This window comes from Microtus oregoni, unplaced genomic scaffold (genome assembly GCF_018167655.1).
Source record: "Microtus oregoni isolate MIOR12 unplaced genomic scaffold, Mior012 000034F_ref0000314, whole genome shotgun sequence".
Taxonomy (NCBI): domain Eukaryota; kingdom Metazoa; phylum Chordata; class Mammalia; order Rodentia; family Cricetidae; genus Microtus; species Microtus oregoni.
This window is the reverse complement of record NW_024543093.1, coordinates 13,820,325-13,839,269: the sequence shown is the minus strand read 5'-3', so window position 1 is coordinate 13,839,269 and position 18,945 is coordinate 13,820,325. Positions and strand designations below refer to the sequence as shown.

Here is an 18,945-nt window from a genome sequence, read left to right as displayed (position 1 = left end):
AAAAAAGCTCAGGAGAGGAACAAGGACTTAAAGGGACAGTGGACAGGAGCAGTTACCGCTTAGGCTTTAGAGACAGAGCAGAGAGGAGGAGGGCTACTCATAGAAATGGATGGGAAGGGGTAAGAGGGGAGGAGATGATATTGAGGAGAAGGAAGAGGAAGAGAGGGAGATCAGACTGTGACACCATGGGAAAAACAGACGGATTCAGACCTAACTGAATGGGTATGACTCGTGACTCAGTTGCCTAGCGATCCCCATCTCCTGGACCACCTGCTCCCTGCAGCTGTGTTCACTCTACCCTGAGAGGATCCTATAGACCCACCACCAGCAGCTTGGTAAAGATGTCCCTGACTTCTTACCTGGAGGGGTTTATGAGGGGCTAGACTGGACCAGACAATCGCTGCCAGCTCTAACTGCCTGCTCCTGGCCTGGGAAGGTGGCCAAGATATGGGGGTAGGGCTGGCCTTGTTTAAAGGTAAGGCAATTGGGGTTGTAAAGCTCTTGATCCTTAGAACCTGGACACTCCCTTCTGGGATGGGGGACACGAATGGAGGTGTGGGCAAAGGTGATTGAGAGTTACCATGTGCCCAACACCCATGACCTTATAAGGACAGGACATATTAGGCAAAAGAATAGAATTTCAGAGGCCCAGGGGACCAGGATCAGGTAATCCCGGTGCCAGAGCAGCTTGCAAGACGGAAGGATCTGTGCAACATTTCTTGGCGTGTCACTAAGGTTCTGTGATGCTTTTGCCTGACAGCCTCACAGCCTGGGAAAATTCACGTTCTTCCTCCAAGGCTTGGAGTCTAAGAAGACCAGGGCTCAGGTGAAAAGGATCAGGAATAAAGAATCCAGCCCTGCTGGAGATTACCCAGGTCAGATTGCAAAGATAATAAGCCCAGCTGCCAGAACATGGCTGGGCTGGGCTGAGCTGCAGAGCAAGGGGTAGAGGGACATGTGGGGTGGAACTGAAAAGGCTTCTGAGGAGACGGGCGTCCACGAGGAGAGGGCAGAAAGGGGACACTGAGTCCTCTTTCTACATCTGACTGTGGGGATGGCCAGCTCTCTTGACTGCAGTTCTCACAGCTGGGGAGGCAGCTGTCCATGGAGGGTTTTTGAGGAGGAGAAAGGAGGGGCCAAGAAGAGGGAGTGAAGGAAGAGCCTGGTGATTCCTACAGGAGCTGCTGTGGGCAAGTCTTATGTGCAGAAAGTGGAGCGTGTAGAGAAATGTCTTAGTTAGGGTTTCTATTGCTGCGACAAAATACTATGACCAAAAAGCAAGTTGGGGAAAAAGCATTTATTTGGCTTACACTTCCACATTGCTTTTCATTATTGAAGGAAGCCAGGACAGGAACTCAAACAGGGCAGGATCCCGGAGATGGGAGCTGCTGAGAGGCTTCAGAGAGGTGCTGCTTACTGGCTTGCTTCCCTTGGTTTGCTCAGCCTGCTCTCTTATGGAACCCAGGACCATCAGCCCAGGGATGGCACCACCCGCAATGGGCTGGGCCCCCCTCATTGATCACCAGCTTACAGCTGGCTCTCATGGAGGCATTTCCTCTTCCTCTCTGATGATTTTAGCTTGTCTCAAGTTGACACACATAAACCAACTGGTACAGGAAAGTACTACATTATGCAGCATCTTCTCCATAAAATATGCTTACTGTATACTGGACGACCGTGGTGCATTCCTCTGGACAGGCTTATGAGGCTACTTTCTGGAAAGAAGAACTGGAGAGGAAGGTCCTCCCCTAGAAGGCAGCACTTTCTGACTGCAGCCCCGATATAAAGAGACCTGAAGGAAAACAGGCAGTGTTGCCTTTTCCTGCCCGCCTTCATGCCTTGTTGGCAAGTGGATCCACTTGGAATCTGCTGCTGTTTGTGGACACTGGAATCTAGATTCGCCATTCTTCCAATGTGTACTGAAGACCGATGGTTCTTCAGGTACCCTCCAGGTTTTGAACTGCGGAGGCATCCAGCTTCATGGACTGAGCAAGTACAAATTCTCAACTTCACCATACAGACTTCTCAGCCTCTGCACCATACAGATTCAGCCACAACTATGGAAGACATGCTGCACCCCTTAGTAACATATTCTCATTGTATTGGCTGTTCCTCTAAAGGACTGTGATGACCATGATAGTATAAAGTGTGTCTGTCCATTCTTGCATTCAGGCAACCTCAAGGAGTAAGTTTTCCTACCGTGCACTCCTCAGCAGTCTGGACCAGAGTCCTGATGTCACAGGGGGAGACGCAAGTGATGGCATCCAGAGGAGAAAAAATATTTATTTAATAGAAGAACTAACAAGCCCCTGCCCAGATCACATGATCCCCCCTGAACCACCCTGGACTTTGTCCAGACTTACTCTGTGATTGGTTCCAGAGAGCAAGTGCTCGAAGAGTCAGACTCCTAGCAGAGTGGTTACCAGAGAGGGTATGTGGGTAGAGTCAGGGTTCCTGACGCTGTAGGATGTTAGGAACGGCCTCACCTCCCTCTACCTGCTCATTGCCATCTCAGTTCAGTTAGCAAGAGCATCAGGAGGCTGCCTCTAGAGCCCTCAGAAGGGTGGTTTGTGCGCCTTCCCCAAATCCCCACCGCAGTCAGGGACACGTTGAACCCATCTCTTTCGTGCCTGCTGTTCTCAAACTGTCCTACAGAGGGAGCATTCTCCAAGGTCAGGAGACAAACAGGACCCACACTAGCCCTGCGGAGTCTTCCAGGATTTACACAGGCTTCTGTAGGAGGTCAGGGATCGACAAAACCCGGTCCCCCAACTCTTCATGAGCATTGCGATGCTAGGCAGAATCTTCAAAGCCTGTTCAGAGCAGGAAATGAAATGTAGCAATTACTCTAAGAAACAGTTTGCTCCACCATAAAGCAAAGAATGGAGTATTTCCTGGTGAAAAGGACCATTTTTTTTAAAAACTGATGGGCACCATAAAAAATGCACTCGGTTGTTCAAAATATGTGCAAGACATCTATAATGAAAACTAGTGCGAGAAATTCAAGGAGAACCAAATAAATGGAGAGACATACAATGTTCATGGATAGGATAACTCAACAATGTTAAAATGCTGATTCTCTTCAAACTGACCTAGTGATTTAAAGAAATCTTAAAATCCAAGCAGCATTCTTTGCAGAGGTAGACACTTCCATTTTGAAATTAATTAATTTTGAGACTGGATCTCACCATGTAGGTCAAAGTGTCCTGAAACTCCCTATATCCACCTGCCTCTGCCTTCTGAGTGCTAGGATTAAAGGTGTGCACTACCGTGTTCAGTTGATTATGACATTTATGTGAAAACTCAAAGGGCACAGAACTGCCAAAATTTATTTGAAAATAAAAGTAACACACTATACAGTTATGGGAATCACGGGGTTGGAGAGACAGCTCAGATGTTAAGAGCACTTGCTGATATGGAAGAGGATCAGGGTTCTGTCCTCAGGACCACAAGGCAGCTTACAACTGTCTGTAACTCTAGATCTGGGGGTCACAATGCCCAATTCTGGATTCTGTTGGCACCTATGCTTCTGCATTCAGTGTACACCAGCACATAAAATAAAAATAAATATGTTTCCTTTGAGACAGGGTATCTCTATATAGTCCTGGCTGTCCTGGAACTTGCTGTGTAGACTAGCCTTGATCCTTTGAGACAGGGTATCTCTATACAGTCCTGGCTGTCCTGGAACTTGCTGTGTAGACTAGCCTTGATCCTTTGAGACAGGACATCTCTATACAGTCCTGGCTGTCCCAGAACTCGCTGTGTAGACTAGCCTTGAATTCACAGATTCACTTGCCTCAGTTTCCTGGGTGATAAGATAAAGGCTTGCACCACTACACCTGTCATAAATAAACAGGCAGCCTTGAAAACATACACACAAGGAACCATCCAGACTTAGCAGGATATATTTAGGAATATATATGTATATACATATATGCATATAGTAGCAATTAATGAAAAAGAGGTCATGAATTTGAAGGAGGGTGGGGAAGGATATATGGGAGTTTGGAAGGAGAAAAGGGAAGGGAGAAGTGTTATAACTACATTATAATCTCTAAATAAATAAATATTATGGGAATACTGAGTATGGTGGCCAAAAGCTAGCAGTTGCAGTCACTTGAAACAGTCCACCCAGTGACTACCAAAATACAAAGTTTCTATTATTCTCCCAAACAAAGGGCACACAGCAACATTCCCAAGGGAATTTTACCCAGAGTTCACCGATTTCCTTTATTTGCTCAAAGTCTAAGATCTTTCTTGTTGTGCGATGCTCCCTAAGTTCAGATGTGGGTGAGTGCGGGCTGAAAGGCATAAAGTCAAAGGTGATTATCACTTCGATACACCAAAGAGTAGAGTCACCAATGTAGTAAGACCATTTAAAATTTCATTTGCGGGATCGTGGGGTGAGTCGGTAGGGAAGGCAGTCTGTTCCAAACCTGCTGGCTTGCATCAGTTCAGGGTTCTAGGCAGTGACTCTGATTCCCTTAAGCTGTTCTCTGACCTCCACATATGCATGGTGGCATGTGCACCCCCCCCCATGAAAATGAACATGTAAATGTACTTTAACATAAAGCAATAATGGCGGCGTGTGGAGGCATGTAACTTAATCCCAGCACCAAGGAAGCAGACACAGGTGAATTCTGTGAGTTTGAGGCTAGCCTGGTCTCCCTAGCAAGTACCGGGTGAGCCAGGGTTCCACAGTGAGGCTCTGTCTCAAATAATTGTAAACAAACATATAAATAACCTCGTGTGAGACTTGTTTCTGTTTATGGTAAGTTATTTCGTTATGTTTCTAGCTGTTTGTAACTCTCAAACGTGAATACTTTTCCAATTCTTTAAGTAAATATATGACATGAAAAGGTAATAAATACAGAGTCAGCTGGGAGTGTAGCTCAGTAGGGGAGAATGTGTTAGGCTCTGGGCCCAACCCCATCACTGACCCCCTAAAAAACAAAACACAAACAAACAAAAAAAAACCAAAGGCAATTTAGAAAAAGGAAGAAACCTAAAATTAAATGGACTTGAAATAGAATTTTGCTCTAAAGCCATTTCTCACATTAGAAAAGGAAAAAAAAAGCTGTCTATCTATCTATCATCTATCTATCTATCTATCTATCTATCATCTATCTATCTACCTACCTATCATCTATCTATCTATCTATCTATCTATCATCTATCTACCTATCTATCTATCTTTTATCTAGCTAGCTAGCTATCAATCATCTATCTACTATCTATCTATCTATCTACTATCTATCTATCTATCTATCTTTGTTTTTCGGCATAGGGTTTCTCTGTGTAACAGCCTGGCTGTCCTGGAACTTGCTCTGTAGACCAGGCCTACCTCTGCTTCTCAAGTGCTGGGATTAAAGGTGTGTGCAACCACTGTGTGGTAAAACTATTTATTTTCAATAACTTTTTTTTTTTGAGGCAGTGCTTGTGTATCCCAGGCTGGCTTGGAACTTGTGTAGCCAAGGATGGCCTTGAATTTCTGACCTCTGCCTCCAGCTCCCAAGTACTAAATTTTAGTCTTGTAACATGATTATGGGGTGCTGGGTTTGGTACCCAGGACTTCCTGCACTCTAGGCAACCATACTACCAATAGACCTGAGCCCAGCTTTGAGACAGTATTTCACTGTGTAGCCCAGGCTGACTTCAATCATTGGTCTCTAATGATCCTTTCCTTCAGCCTCCTGAGTAGGGGGAAGGATAGGCATGTGCCACCATGCCCAGCTGAAATTCAATTATTTTTTTAAACTAAGCATGCCTAGAGCAAAAGCCAAGGCTTAATTTTTTCTAATACTTAATTTATTTATTATGTATACAAGGTTCTGTTTCCGTGTTTACTTGAGCACCAGAAGAGCGCATCAGATCTCATTATAGATGGCTGTGAGCCACCATGTATGTAGTTGCTGGGAATTGAACTCAGGACCTCTGGAAGAACCACCAGTGCTCTTAACCTCTGAACTCTAGCCCCTGAACTTCAGTTTTAATGGTCTTGTGACGGGAAAAGAGAAGTCAAAGCCCGGAAATGATTCGATAAGGTAAGCTTGTCAGAGCCTCCTGCGAACAGTGAGAGACTGCTATTTCAGCAAGGTTGCTGAAAAGACAAAAGAAAGCGGGGTAGCCTGTCAGTATGATTTCATTTAAATTTTAGCTGCTTTAGCTATCACAAGCCCTGAAAATTATTTAACACCATCCTCCAGTGTTCCAAGCTTGAGGAACAATCGTCTTCCGATTCTACAACTGTCCCTTATCAAGTCTGGTCTCGCTTAGCGATCCACTTCTGTAAGTGCAGCATCAAGAAGACAGAAGAAGCAGGAGGATCGCGCTAAGTTTGACGAAAGAGGATAAAAAGGTGGAAACGTAGTTGGAAAGTTTCTGCATCCCAATAAGCCTCTCCGCCAACGCAATAATCCAAATCAGGCCAAATTAGAAAAAGCCCAGGTTTAATAGATATCACGCTCCGGGATGGCTTTCTAGCCCCGCAGAGAGGAGACAGGAAAGGAAGACTGAAAACCCATGTGTTTGTTCTCTGGGGGGGGGGGGGGGGGGGATTTTAATACCCTGTGGAAGTAGTTTTGAGCATCCCTGGGGAGGAGGTCATCGTTTGGCGGACTTTCTCAGGAGTGGAGTCTGGACTGAGGCAGCACCAGAAAAGAGGGCTTGGAGCTTCCATGCGAACATTCCAGACTCTTTGGGTATATGGATGCCAGGGGCTGGCAAATAGTGAATTTAAGGGTTTGCCTCAAATGACCACAGAGACTCAATTCTGCCGGAAAGACTGTTCCCCTCTCCTACTCAAAACACCTGTGGTAGCTCTCATAGGATGGAGTCTAGGCTTGAGCTCCAGGAGAACACTCATCAGCAAGAGGCGTCAAATTCTTAATTGGTGCTCGCCGCCCAGGCATAGAAGACAGTTCTACTTAGTCAAAAATCCAAAGAGGTAAGCGGGTGGGTGGGGTGGAACCAGGCCAGGCGTGGAGGTCACTGTGTACTGCTTAGCGGCTCCACCCGCAGCCACAGCCCGCCCTCCGCGCGCAGGATCAGCTCCGGCTGCCTGCGGGGCTCCTTGTCGTCGGGCCGGAGGCGGAAGCGCAGTAGTGTGAGCGCCAGCGCCACCTTCATCTCGCTCATGGCGAAAGTCTGTCCTATGCAGTTCCTGCGGGAGGACAGGGTGGGGACTGCACCGGGACCCAGGCAGGCACTCCCCAGCCAGACACACCCTCGGACCCAATCTGACCGGGTCTCTGATGCGCCTGGTCAGTGTGAGAGGCAGAAGGGCACTGATGTGCCTGGGACCCTGCATAGCCTTCAGTATTACTGGGGCATAGCTTCAGTGACAACTCAGACCAGGGCAGGACTGAGAGTACAGAGCCTTTGACCTTGCAACCCCGGGTTTTGCAGCCTTTTGCACACAATCCAAGCAAAGGTCGGTAAGGAGACCCAGAATCTTGACCCTATTGTCCCCTGAACCCACCATCGGACCCAGATATCCCCGCCCCCGCTTTACCCCAAGATCACCGATCTTACCTGGGCCCCGCAGAGAAGGGAATAAAAGCCAGAGGCGACCTCTTCTGTGGAGTTTCTGGGTCAAATCTGAAGGGGTCATAGACCTGCAAGCCAGGCAAGACTATGTATGCTAAAGGGTCGTGTCTCTCGCCACATTCTGCTGGCCGCAGAAAAGACAAACATAGAAAAAGCCAGATGGTTTCCCAGGTAGGCCTCTTCCCCAGGTCCCAGAGTTGGGGAAAGGGCAGGGTCACACCTCAGGATCTGGCCAGACGGAAGGGTTGTGATGAACCCCGAAAATGCTGATGACACAGACATTCCCTGTCGAGTAAGGGGACAATGATGAAAAGGTCCACTTTGTTTCTGGGGACCACCATCCTAACCAGACCCACTGATACGGAGGGCACCTTTGGGGATGACCCGGCCATCTGGCAGCACAACATCCTTGGTGCAGCATCGGGAGATCATCGTAACCGGAGGATGCAGGCGCAGACTCTCCTTGATGCACATGGTCAGGAAGGGCAGCTGGGCCAGGTCGTCCCTGAGGAAGCCAACACATAGTTAACCAGGAGCAAGACCTAAGCCCTGCCCAGCCTCTCTGCCACTCGGTGAGACTGATCCATACACAGTTTTGTACCAAAACTATTGTTCTTAAAAAATAACTAATTTTTTTAAATTATGAGTGTGCATGTGTCTTCCACTTATGTCTGTGGAGGCCAAAAGAGGGAGTCAGACTCCCTGTAGGTGGAATTATAGGTTGTTGTGACCTGTCTGTTGTTGGTGTTGGGATCTAAACTAGATTTCTCTGGAAAAATAGTTAAGGGCTCTTAATTGTTGAGCCCTCTCTGTATCCCCTTGGCTTTGGTTTTTTTCAGGTCCCATGTTCACCTTGAACTAGTTATGTAATAAAGGGTGACCTTTAACCTTGATTCCCTTGCTTCCACTTTCTAAGTGCTGGAATGAAAGGGATATTAGTGCACTCTAGACATGCTCGTGAATACATTAATATCTGGTAAAATAAAGAGGGTGCGCATGGCTCCATAGAGAAACCCTGTCTCAAAAAACAAACAGAAAGGGAGGGAGGGAGGGAGGGAGGGAGAAAAGAAAGAAAGAAAGAAAGAAAGAAGAAAAGAAAGAAAGAAGGAAGGGAGGGAGGGAAGGAGGAGGGAGGGATAAATACACCAGATTATGAGTTAACAGAGATGAAAGACTTCTGGCAGTGGGAGGGATGTTATTTCACATCTATTCCAGGTAAGAATTAACAAGGTATGAAGACTGGCTGAGGTGTGAGGTGGTAGAGGGGACCCATGCATTGATCCTGGGGATGTAGACATGTACAGAGGCTACCTGTAGTGAACAGATGGTAGCTCAGGGACCCAATACTAGGGTACTTGAAAAACAAGGTCTGTACGATGAGCTAGGGCTGGGGATGAAGCTCAAGCTCAAGTGCTGAAGCTCAGCACTTACTACTGTGTCCAAGGCCCGGGCTCCATCCCTGGCACTGAAAAGAGAAAGCAGTAAACTAAACATTCTTAGGGTTATAGATGGTTGATAAGACCAGAATGATTTTTCCATCTCTAATAAAGAAGAACCAGGAAGAGACTTTGAATATGTCATGAATTCTCGGGGGCTGGGAAAATGGCTCATTAGATAAAATGCTTGCCATGCAAGCATGAAGAGTGAAGTTTTGTTCTCCAACCAGGAGATGGGTAGAATACATCTAGGCAGGAAAACTAAACCTAATGCTAGTAGAAAGTTGGCAGAGTCAGTGAAAAGCCATGTAGCTGCCACAGGAGACAGATGTCTCTGACGGAGCTGCTGAAACTTTGCTGGTAGGCCATGACCTTGTGGTGATGCACAGATTAATGGAGATGGGTTAGTTTAGAAAGTAAGAGCTAGCTAGAAATATGCTTAAGCTATTGGCCAAACAGTGTTGCACATAATATTGTTTCTGTGTGATAATTTCTGGAGTCTGAGTGGCCAGGAAACGAACAAGCAGCCCCCCAACAAATTGGTGCCAATGTGGGTGACTACATCTTTAAAACCTGAGAGAGCATTATTTTTTCCCTTGGATGGGCTCTGTTTGCTTGCGGCAAGTAGGAACACCATGGCTCCTTTAAGAGAGGTCTTTCTGATTCAGTGGTAGCAGAAAAAAGAAACCAAAATACTCCAAAAACATGCAGTTTCAAAATGGAAGCTTCCCAGAACAAACTCTGGCTTTTTTTAGGAGGCCAAGCACTTGAATGGGGTTTGTGGGCAGAATGCTGCAAGTCACTTGGTGGCAGCATGGGCCAACTGGTTACCAGAGTTGAGGTGGTGAGTGTGGCTCCCACTCAGCAGTCTCAGAGGCAGTGAATGGACTTCCACCATGTTGGATTGGGTGGACCAAGCAGACAGGACCATGGAATTGGTCCTAGACATGCCTGCTTAGTAATAATAAAGAAAAAGGGTGCTTCTGGTCAGAATATAATTACAGATATGCAATAAAGACAGATTCAGATGAAAAAAACCTATAAATGGGTCACAATGTTGAATAAATGTATGCAGGCTTGAGAGAGAAAGAAAAAAAGTATAGACAGTTATGATATAAAAGATCACAGACAGTCATAGGTTAAAGGAGTAAAGATTATAAAAAATATATTAAACTTATAGAAAAAGTAATAGCATAAGAAAAATAAGCCACATAAAGATGAAAAATACACAGAGAGTCTAGATTATGTATATTATTGTGTTTTCTTTGAGTTTTTTGATTGTGAATGAACTAAGTACAGAGAGACATTTCATTGTATAGGCTGTTAAGCTAAATATATATTTTTAAAGGTATCTTGACTTCAAAATTTTGTCTAAGGATTTGTTGCTTTTTTATTTCCACAGAGGATTAGAACCTGTGGATTCCTTCTAGACTAATGTGGTTTTATGGACTAAAACCCCCGTGAAAGGTCGCTGTGAACATCCCCCAAAATTACTTTGCCCAACTAAAATAAATGTTTGTTTACATTTAAAGGGGGAAATGTTATAGAGAATACTTTGCATTGGTATGGATCTTGGTTTACTGACATAAATTTAAGGTCAATTTGGTTATATGTATATTTCTGCTATTGATTAAGGTATAGTGCTTGTGCAGCTCATTTAAAAATATAATGTATAATTAAGAAATATCGGTCAATAGAGAGTCATTTATAATAGTCAAGCTTGTAGTCATGTTAGTTAGGTTTTCTAGATGTACAGAGAGGTATTTTCAGATTGATAGATATTCTTCAGATCTTTCAAAGACTACAGAATATGGCACTTAAAATGTTTTAAGAACCAAGCTGAATGCTGCGAGAAAGTAGGTAAAGTCAGTGAGAATCCATGTAGCTGCCACAGGAGACAGAAACCTCTGCTGGAGCCCGCTGAGTCTTTGCTGGTAGGCCACGACCTTGTAGTGATGCACAGATTAATGGAGATAGGTTAGTTTAGGAAGTAAGAGCTAGCTAGAAATACACTTAAGCTTTTGGCCAAACAGTATTGCAAATAATAAAGTTTCTGTGTGGTTATTTCGAGTCTGAGCAGTGGGGAAACCAACAAGCAGCCTCCTCTAACACTAGATGTATTGGTATGTGCTTGTGATTTCACACAGAGGCAAGCAGATCTGTCTGAGCTAGATTCCAGCCTGGTCTATAACTAAGTTCTAGGACAGCCAAAGCTACATAGTGACAGCTGTCTCAAAACAAAAATTAAAAACATTTTTAAAATGTATTGATCAGTAAGAAAAATAAAAACCATAAAAATTCCAGAGATAGGAAAACAAAGTAATTTGTCACAGAAAAAGACATATGCACGGCTGATCAAAAGATGAATGCCATGTCTAACACCATTAGCACATACAGTGGTATTTATTCATGTAGCAGAGTGAGCTACAACTTTTCAGATTCACAAACACTCCCAAGTTCCACACACATACTGAAGACACAAAGAAGTGAGCACTCTCCGGTCTCTGTGTGGAAGGGGATTTTCCAAGAGCTACTACGTTATAGAACTCATGAGTGATGTTTTGAAATTATTTGTGTGTATGTGTGATTGTGTGTGTGTGTGTGTGTGTGTGTGTGTCCATGAAGGCACCTGCAGAGACCAGAGAAGGCAACAGATTCCCTGGAGTTGGAGTTTCAGGCAGTTGTGAATCACCCGGCGTGGGTGCTAGAAACCAAAATCTGGTCCTCTGCAAGAACAGCAAGTGCTCTTAGATGCTGATCCCACGTCTCTAATCCCAAAGCATTTTTAAATACACAGTTTAACAGCTCATATTCTAAAGGTCTGACTTTAGCAACTGAAGTCTTGGAATTTGTTCTGCACAGGAATTCACACTTTATACACAGGGTTGAACTGAAGTACACAGATACTCGCTGCATTGTGTTTGTTAGATGAAAAGGCTGAAGGACCAGCAAGAAGGCTCAGAGGGTAAAGGCACAACCCACAAGTACACAGTAATAAATAAATAAATAAATAAATAAATAAATAAATAAATAAGTAAAAAAGAGAAAAAGATTAGAAGCTAGGCAAATGTTCATTAAGTTGGGAATGTATTGATAAAATCATGATATATTCTGGCTGCCTTAAACACCACAACACACATTTTTCTTTTTTTTTTTTAACCTTGAGTAAAGTCTTATTTGTAGCCAAGTCTACACACTATAATCTGCAGCAGTCTCCATAGTTCTGACATTGCAGCCTGAAGGCTTTCCCACTCATGTTTATCTTGGATCTTACATTGACTTCCAAAGGTCTTCAGTGTACACACCTTTGATTAAAGTTCAAGTTATTTGTTGATTTATTGAGACAGAGTTTCTCTGTGTAACCCTGGCTGTCCTGGAACTCAATCTGTAGACCAGGCTGGCCTCAAACTCACAGAAATCTGTCTGCCCCCTCCTGCCTCCCAAGTGCTGGGATTAAAGGTGTGTGCCACCACCCACCGGGAAGCTCAAATTCTTAATAGTTTTAAAGTGTTGCATTTCCAGCTCCAGTCTCATGAGGAACCTCCCTAGTCCTCACATGCATTTTCTAAGCATCCAGGCACATTATTCTCCCTGACCCCTAAGCATGTCAAACTGTCTGATGCATGCTTTCTTTCTGGTATAGCAAAGATGTCTCCTTAAACTGAAGAAGTTCTGAGTGCCTCGTTCACTGTGCTATCAAGCAGCTTGGCTTCCTTTATTTTTTTGCTTCATCAGTTAAGATCAGCCGTTCTGCAGAATGAAGCAGGATGATCACTTGAGTCCGTCAGTTTGGTACCAGCCTGGGCAGTATAGCAAATATCCCACCACAAACTGACCAACTTAAAAACGCATCTAGGAATGGGCACGGTGACATGATTTTATAATTCCAGCACTCAAGAAGGGGCATGAGAATGTGTAGAACTTAAAGCTGAGGCCTCTCAGCACTAGTGCTCCCCCTCCTCTGGGAACCAAGGACCTAACAACTACACATGCACATACTGGAATGATGGAGGAAGGTCATTGGTTAAAAAAATAAAGAAACTGCTTGGCTGGCCCTCATAGGTTAAAACATAGGTGGGAGGAGTAAACAGAACAGAATGCTGGGAGGAAGAGGAAGTGAGCTCAGACTCGACAGCTCTCCTCTCGGGAGCAGACGCCTCAGAGAGACGCCATGCTCCCCTTTCCCGGGAGGAGGCAAGAGCTCTGCTCTCTGAGGCACACGCAATGAAGCGCCGACCCAGGATGGACGTAGGCTAGAATCTTCCGGGTAAGCGCACCTTGGGGTGCTACACACAGATGATTAGAAATGGGCTAAATTAATATGTGAGAATTAGCCTAGAAGAGAATGGGCCAAGCAGTGTTTAAATGAATACAGTTTGTGTGTTGTTATTTCGGGCATAAGCTAGCAGCCGGCCGGGGTGCTGGGGACGCAGCCCCGCCGCTCTTATTACTACACTGGAATGTTGGGGATTGTCCTTGTGGATGTTCTCCAGATAGAACTCAGTTATTAGAATTGGGGCAAGATAACCCTTAGATGTTGACTCAGTTCCTCAGATATGGTTAGGATGACTCACAGATGTTCCCCTTTACCCCGCCTGATCTAGCAACCACTCTCTTGTCGTGGCTCAGACCAATCATTGCTAATAGCCATTTGAATAAGCCAATCCCAATAGTTGGAAAACAACCCCCAAAGTAGCCTATACCAGCTATTCAGGGTCTTTCTGGCTTCTCGAATGCTGAAAGACCCTGTTGTGACAGAATTAATAAAATCCTCATGCTTTTACATCAACTAAAGTACAGATCATGGTGTGAGAGGTGGTCTCTTGGGGCAACTCCTCCTCAGTGATTGGACTTCAGGGTCCAATAGATGGATCTGAGGTCACCCTAGTGTCTTAAGGTAGCTATCGCTGTGAAGAGCCACCATGACCATGGCAACTCTTATAAAGGAAGATATTTCAATGGGGCTGGCTTACAGTTTCAGAGGTTTAGTCCATTATCATTATGATAGGAAGCATGGTGGTGTGCAGGCAGACATGGTGTTGGAGAAGGAGCTGAGAGCTTTGAGGTATCAGAAGCTCAAGGCAGCTCGCTTCCCAGGATCCCCTGTCTACAGTGCACTCAGATGATTTATAAAAGTTTGCTAATTTTGACTAGCAAATTAGTGAGGTGGTAAATGTGGGCTTTGGGGGGGAGAGTTCGAGACAGGGTTTCTCTGTAGCTTTGGAACCTGTCCTGAACTCACTCTGTAGACCAGGCTGGCCTCGAACTCACAGAGATCCGACTGCCTCTGCCTCCCAAGTGCTGGGATTAAAGGCGTGTGCCACAACTGCCCAGCTAACTGTGGGCTTTGAGAGGTCTCCGTCACTAAGCATACAGTCTTTCTTTTGCTAGCCATCTCCCTGAGCTCAGCTTCTACGTACACCAAGCAATAATGGAAGAATCAACCAAAGGAGATTCTCTTCTCCATCTGGGGAGCAGAGCCAAAGAGAAGGGCTATAGAACAGATCACAAGGACCTACACTCACCATTCAATCTCCTCTGGATCACGGTCCCTCAGCAGCTTCCGCACCTCCTGCCGGCAGCGCTCCTGGTATTCTGGGTGCCTCGCAAGGTTGTACAGGGTCCAGGAGAGCCCACTAGCTGTAGTGTCATGACCTGCAGGATCAACAGGAAGACAGGCTGGGCAGTGTCTAGGCAGCAAGGTCCTTAGGAAGGCTGGGGAACCGGTGGATGCAAGGAATGGAGAGGTCCTGGGTTTCCCCTGACAGATGACTCTTAGGTCTAGGAGATCTTTCCCTTTCTGTAACCCTACATAGGGACTCTCACCTCCAAACATGAAGGTGTCAGCCTCTGCCCGAATGTCCTCATCAGACAGCTCCTCTCCATGTTCATCCTGTAGACAAAGCAAGACCACAGCTCATACAGTGACTGAACACTAATAAGCCTGTCTTGAGACAGGGCCTGACATTCACTGTGCACACAGGATTCCCTTGTATTATCTCCAGGGCCTTCCACACAATTTTGTCCTTGGCTTTTTACTGTTATTTGCTTCTTCTACACAGCATCCAGCAGTCACCTCTAAAACTTATCTCTAAACTTTTCCTCCTTTTTACAACCATTGTTTATGCCTCCCTAGTACTCTCTAGATTAAATTCAACTTCTAGCTAACATTGGACATTAGGATCCATGCAACTCAGACCCCAGAAAAGCCCACCTTGGCCAGCAAGAGCACATCAATGAAGTCTAAAGTCTTAGACTTAGCCTTGGTCTTTACGAATTCATCAACACTTTGGCTGGAGAGGGTGCGGCGTCTCTCCCTGATGACAGCATCTGTGAAGTTGTGCACCAGGTCACAGGCCTTGCGGAAGCGCTGCCCGTCAGCAGTGAGGTAGTACAGGAAGTCCATGTGCAGGAAGAGCTGGCGCTGCCGTTTCATTATGAGGGAGCTGAGCTCCAAAATGGCAGCAATGTATTCACTGGGAGACCTGTAGGACAGGCCAGAGAGAAGGCAAACTCTTAGCACACATAAACCCCCTGCCCAGGCAGAGACCTAGGGCTAAGATTAGCTCCCTCTTGCTTGGCGGTGGTGGCACACGCCTTTGTTTTGAGAAAGGATTTCTCTGTGTAGAGTTGGCCATCCTGGAACTCAGAGATCTGCCTGCCTCTGCCTTCTGAGTGCTGGGATTAAAGGAATTGGTTACCACTGCCTGGTGACAGTTAAATCTTTTTTTAAAATAATTTTTTAACCTTTGATCATATTCTTTCCCCTCTGCCAATTCCTTCTTGAATCTTCCCACCCATCCAACTTTGTTTTTTTTTCTCTCTTAAAACAAAACAAAACAAAAAAAAAACTCCAAATGAAACCAAAGAACACACACACACACAAATGGTGTCTGATTTGTGCTGAGCATGAGGTCTGCCCTGGAGTGTGGTAGATATGCCCAGTGTCACTCCATTGAAGAAAACTGATTTCTCCCTTTCCCAGAAGATACCAATGGAAATAGCTTTTTAGCTAGGGTGGGACTTTGTGCCCACTTCCCTTCTTCTTATGGGGATCAGAACAGTTAATCTCGATTAAGACACATCGAGGAGTTGAAGGAAGCATATTTCTGTGTGAATCTATAGGGCAATTTCAGGGCAGACTAAGTGGGTGAAAGCTTGCTCAGCATGTGGGCAGCATATCCCATTGGCTGGGGCCCCACGGAGACAAGAGGGGAAGGTTGGTTGCAAGCACAAGCAATCTTCACTCTTCGCTTCTTCGCCATCATGATGGGAGGTGCTCTCCCACCCCTTTCCCCACCAGGAAGCACTGAAACCTCCGATACCAGGAGCTCAAACATACCTCTTCTCCTTTAAGCTGTTCTGCTCGGGTGTTTCGTCACAACAACAACAACAACAACAAATTGAACCCCCCAACTTCGTTTTCAGATGTCTTTTTTCCAAACTGCCTGTTAATGGCAACACATGTCTCTAGCTCCCTGCTTTATCTAAACAACCCCACCTATCTGAAAGGGTCACTCTTTCTTGTCACTCTCCTTAAATGTCAGTTATAGCCCACCTTTTCTCCCTCTTGCCAGTCCCTCCATCCCCAGCCTCCTGCCTTGGTCCATGCTCAGGTTCCCCGACAAAGACAGTGACTCACTCCTGACAGTTGCTGTCAAAGCTGAAGATGCATTTCTGCAGACTGTCCAAGGTCATGAGGCTGATATGTTCAAACATGTCCAGACGGGCGCTGCCCTTGGCAGTCAGGTGCTGCCACTTGGCCTGGACAGAGAAGTAAACTGAGATGGGCTGAATCTTTCAAAACTTGAATAGGGTCCCCTACCCTGCTCTGAGCCAGCCTTCTGGTCTTTGGCCCTGGGCACTCCACCCCAGGGTAGGCCAGGCTTGGGTGAGAACAGCAGTGTTAATGTATGAGACAAACATGCAAGCCTGGAAGTCAGGATCCCTGAGTTCGAGTCCACCTTTGTTCAGCTTATCACCCTCTCCTCAGTCCCACCACTTAAACCTTTAGTAATAACTAAATTGACTTGATTTTTATACATAAACATCTTGCTTCCCTGCTTCTACTCTCTTACTGCTGGTGAACTTTGACATGCTCCCTGACCTCTCTGGCCCCCAGTTTCACCATCCATAATGTCGTAGTCATAGTGATCTCTACATTAGAGCAGTGTGGAAATTATATCAGATGACTTAGATCATGGAACTGCCATAATATTTCTGTAGCTAGTAAGTGATCAATAAATGTCTGTTGTCATTGCCATCCTTGTTAGCATAGTGGCAGGAGGTTCAGAAATGTCTTCATTTTTTCATGATTCCTCCACCCTCAGTCTTTGCCACAAGCCCTTGTAGCATTTCCATTGGGATGTAGGCCTGTTTCTCCATGTCTTGAATCTGAGCTGAACTCAGGGCTTGTTTGCTCGGACCTGAGGAGTGTTTTAAAAATGATGGTGTGCTATCTCTGACTCTAAGCTTGGAGAGTTACTGAGCTTTTCTCCTCGTTCTCTCTTTCAGAACCCAGTCTCTCCATGCTAGAAAACCCAGACTTCCTTAAGGAATAGTCAGTGAAGTTGTTGGTTTTTTTTTTTCTCTTTTATTTAGCCAGGCATGCTGGCACACACCTTTTTAATCTCAATACTTGGGAGGCAGATGGCAGGCAGATCTCAGTGAGTTTGAGGCCAGCGTGGCCTCCACAGTAAGTTCTAGGACAGCCAGAGATATAGAGACCCTGTCTAAAACTGCCCCCTAAAAAGCAAAACAAACAAACAAACAAACAAAAACCAAAATAACAACAGCAAAAATCCAACCTAAAACACACATACATGAAAACAAACACTCCCCCAAACCATGTTTTCTATTTTTTTTTAATACTGGAATGGAAACCAGGGCTTTGTGCATGCTCAGAAGACTGTCTAGCACAAGAACTGGTTTTTTCAACACAGGGTCTTGCCATATAGCCCTGAACTCACTATGCTTCTGCCCCAGTCTCCCAAGTGCTGGGATAAAGATATCTGTCACCGTGTAGAGTGTAAGGCCAGTGAGTTTAGAGTGGTATGTTGTTGTAGCATGTTATTTTAAGTAGGCAAGGATGTGTTTCACTTGTTTATGTGGCTGGATATTACTCTTACTGTGTAAAGGTGTGTCACATCTGTTTATGCTGCATTTGTTTAATGATGCAAGGATGTGTTGTTACGCTTGCTTGTGCTGCATTTGTTTAATTATGAAGATACGTTGCATTTGTTTCACATTGCCTGCCTAATAAAGATCTGAATGGCCAATAGCTGGGCAGGAGAAACGGACAGGTAGGGCTTGCAGGGAGAGAGAATAAATAGGAGGAGAAACCTAGGCTCTAAAGGAACAAGAGAAGGAGGAGAGAACAAGAGCGATGCCTAGGGTAAGAAGGCAGCAGACACCAGCCAGTCAGACATACAAAAGCAGTGAAAGTAAGATATACGGAAGTAAGAAAGGCCAAGGCAAAAGGTGGATAAAGAGAAACGGATTAAGTTAAAGGAGCTAGCCAAAAAAGTGTCAAAACTATGACAAGCATTTAAAACTAACAACAAGTCTCTGTGTCTTGATGTGGGAGCTGTTTGGTGGCCTAAAAGAACAAGCCTGTTACAGTGTAGTTTGTAGAGAGACCTACTGAGCAATAGCCAGATGAACGTGCTGACTTCCCAAAGCTCCTGTGACTAGACACAGGTCCTTCTCAGCCCCTTTCCTATGCTAGGATCATGACTCCATGGTGTCACCTTGGCTACCCTTTAAGAATGGATTAGTTCCCCATTACAGATAGAAAATTGCCTGGCAGTGGTGCCGCATCCCTTTAATCCCAGCGCTCAGAAGGCAGAGGCAGGGGGGTAGTTCCTCTGAGATCCTGGCCAGCCTGGTCCACAGAGCATGTCCCAGGATAGCCCAGGCAACACAGAGAAACCCTGTCTCGAAAAACTAAAAAAGAAAAAAA

The 18,945-nt window shown here is 45.4% G+C and overlaps 1 protein-coding gene across 2 annotated transcripts in view; it reads right to left on the bottom strand.

Annotated features, from left to right (window-relative positions):
* Positions 1–689: 689 nt before the first annotated feature.
* LOC121432396 (cytochrome P450 4F6) overlaps positions 690–18,945 on the bottom strand; it is a 31,520-nt gene continuing 13,264 nt past the window's right edge. Inside the window, exons 6-13 of one of the 2 annotated variants that reach the window (XM_041630342.1) lie at positions 16,627–16,748; positions 15,199–15,469; positions 14,811–14,877; positions 14,510–14,639; positions 7,920–8,053; positions 7,769–7,833; positions 7,534–7,616; positions 690–2,813 (exon numbers count right to left, since the gene is read on the bottom strand). In XM_041630342.1, the coding sequence (XP_041486276.1) occupies positions 2,807–2,813; positions 7,534–7,616; positions 7,769–7,833; positions 7,920–8,053; positions 14,510–14,639; positions 14,811–14,877; positions 15,199–15,469; positions 16,627–16,748 (879 nt within the window). In that variant the 3' untranslated portion in view covers positions 690–2,806. Of the gene's footprint in view, positions 2,814–6,232; positions 7,163–7,533; positions 7,617–7,768; positions 7,834–7,919; positions 8,054–14,509; positions 14,640–14,810; positions 14,878–15,198; positions 15,470–16,626; positions 16,749–18,945 lie in introns of those variants that run through there. The other variant, XM_041630341.1, reaches the window with a different exon arrangement.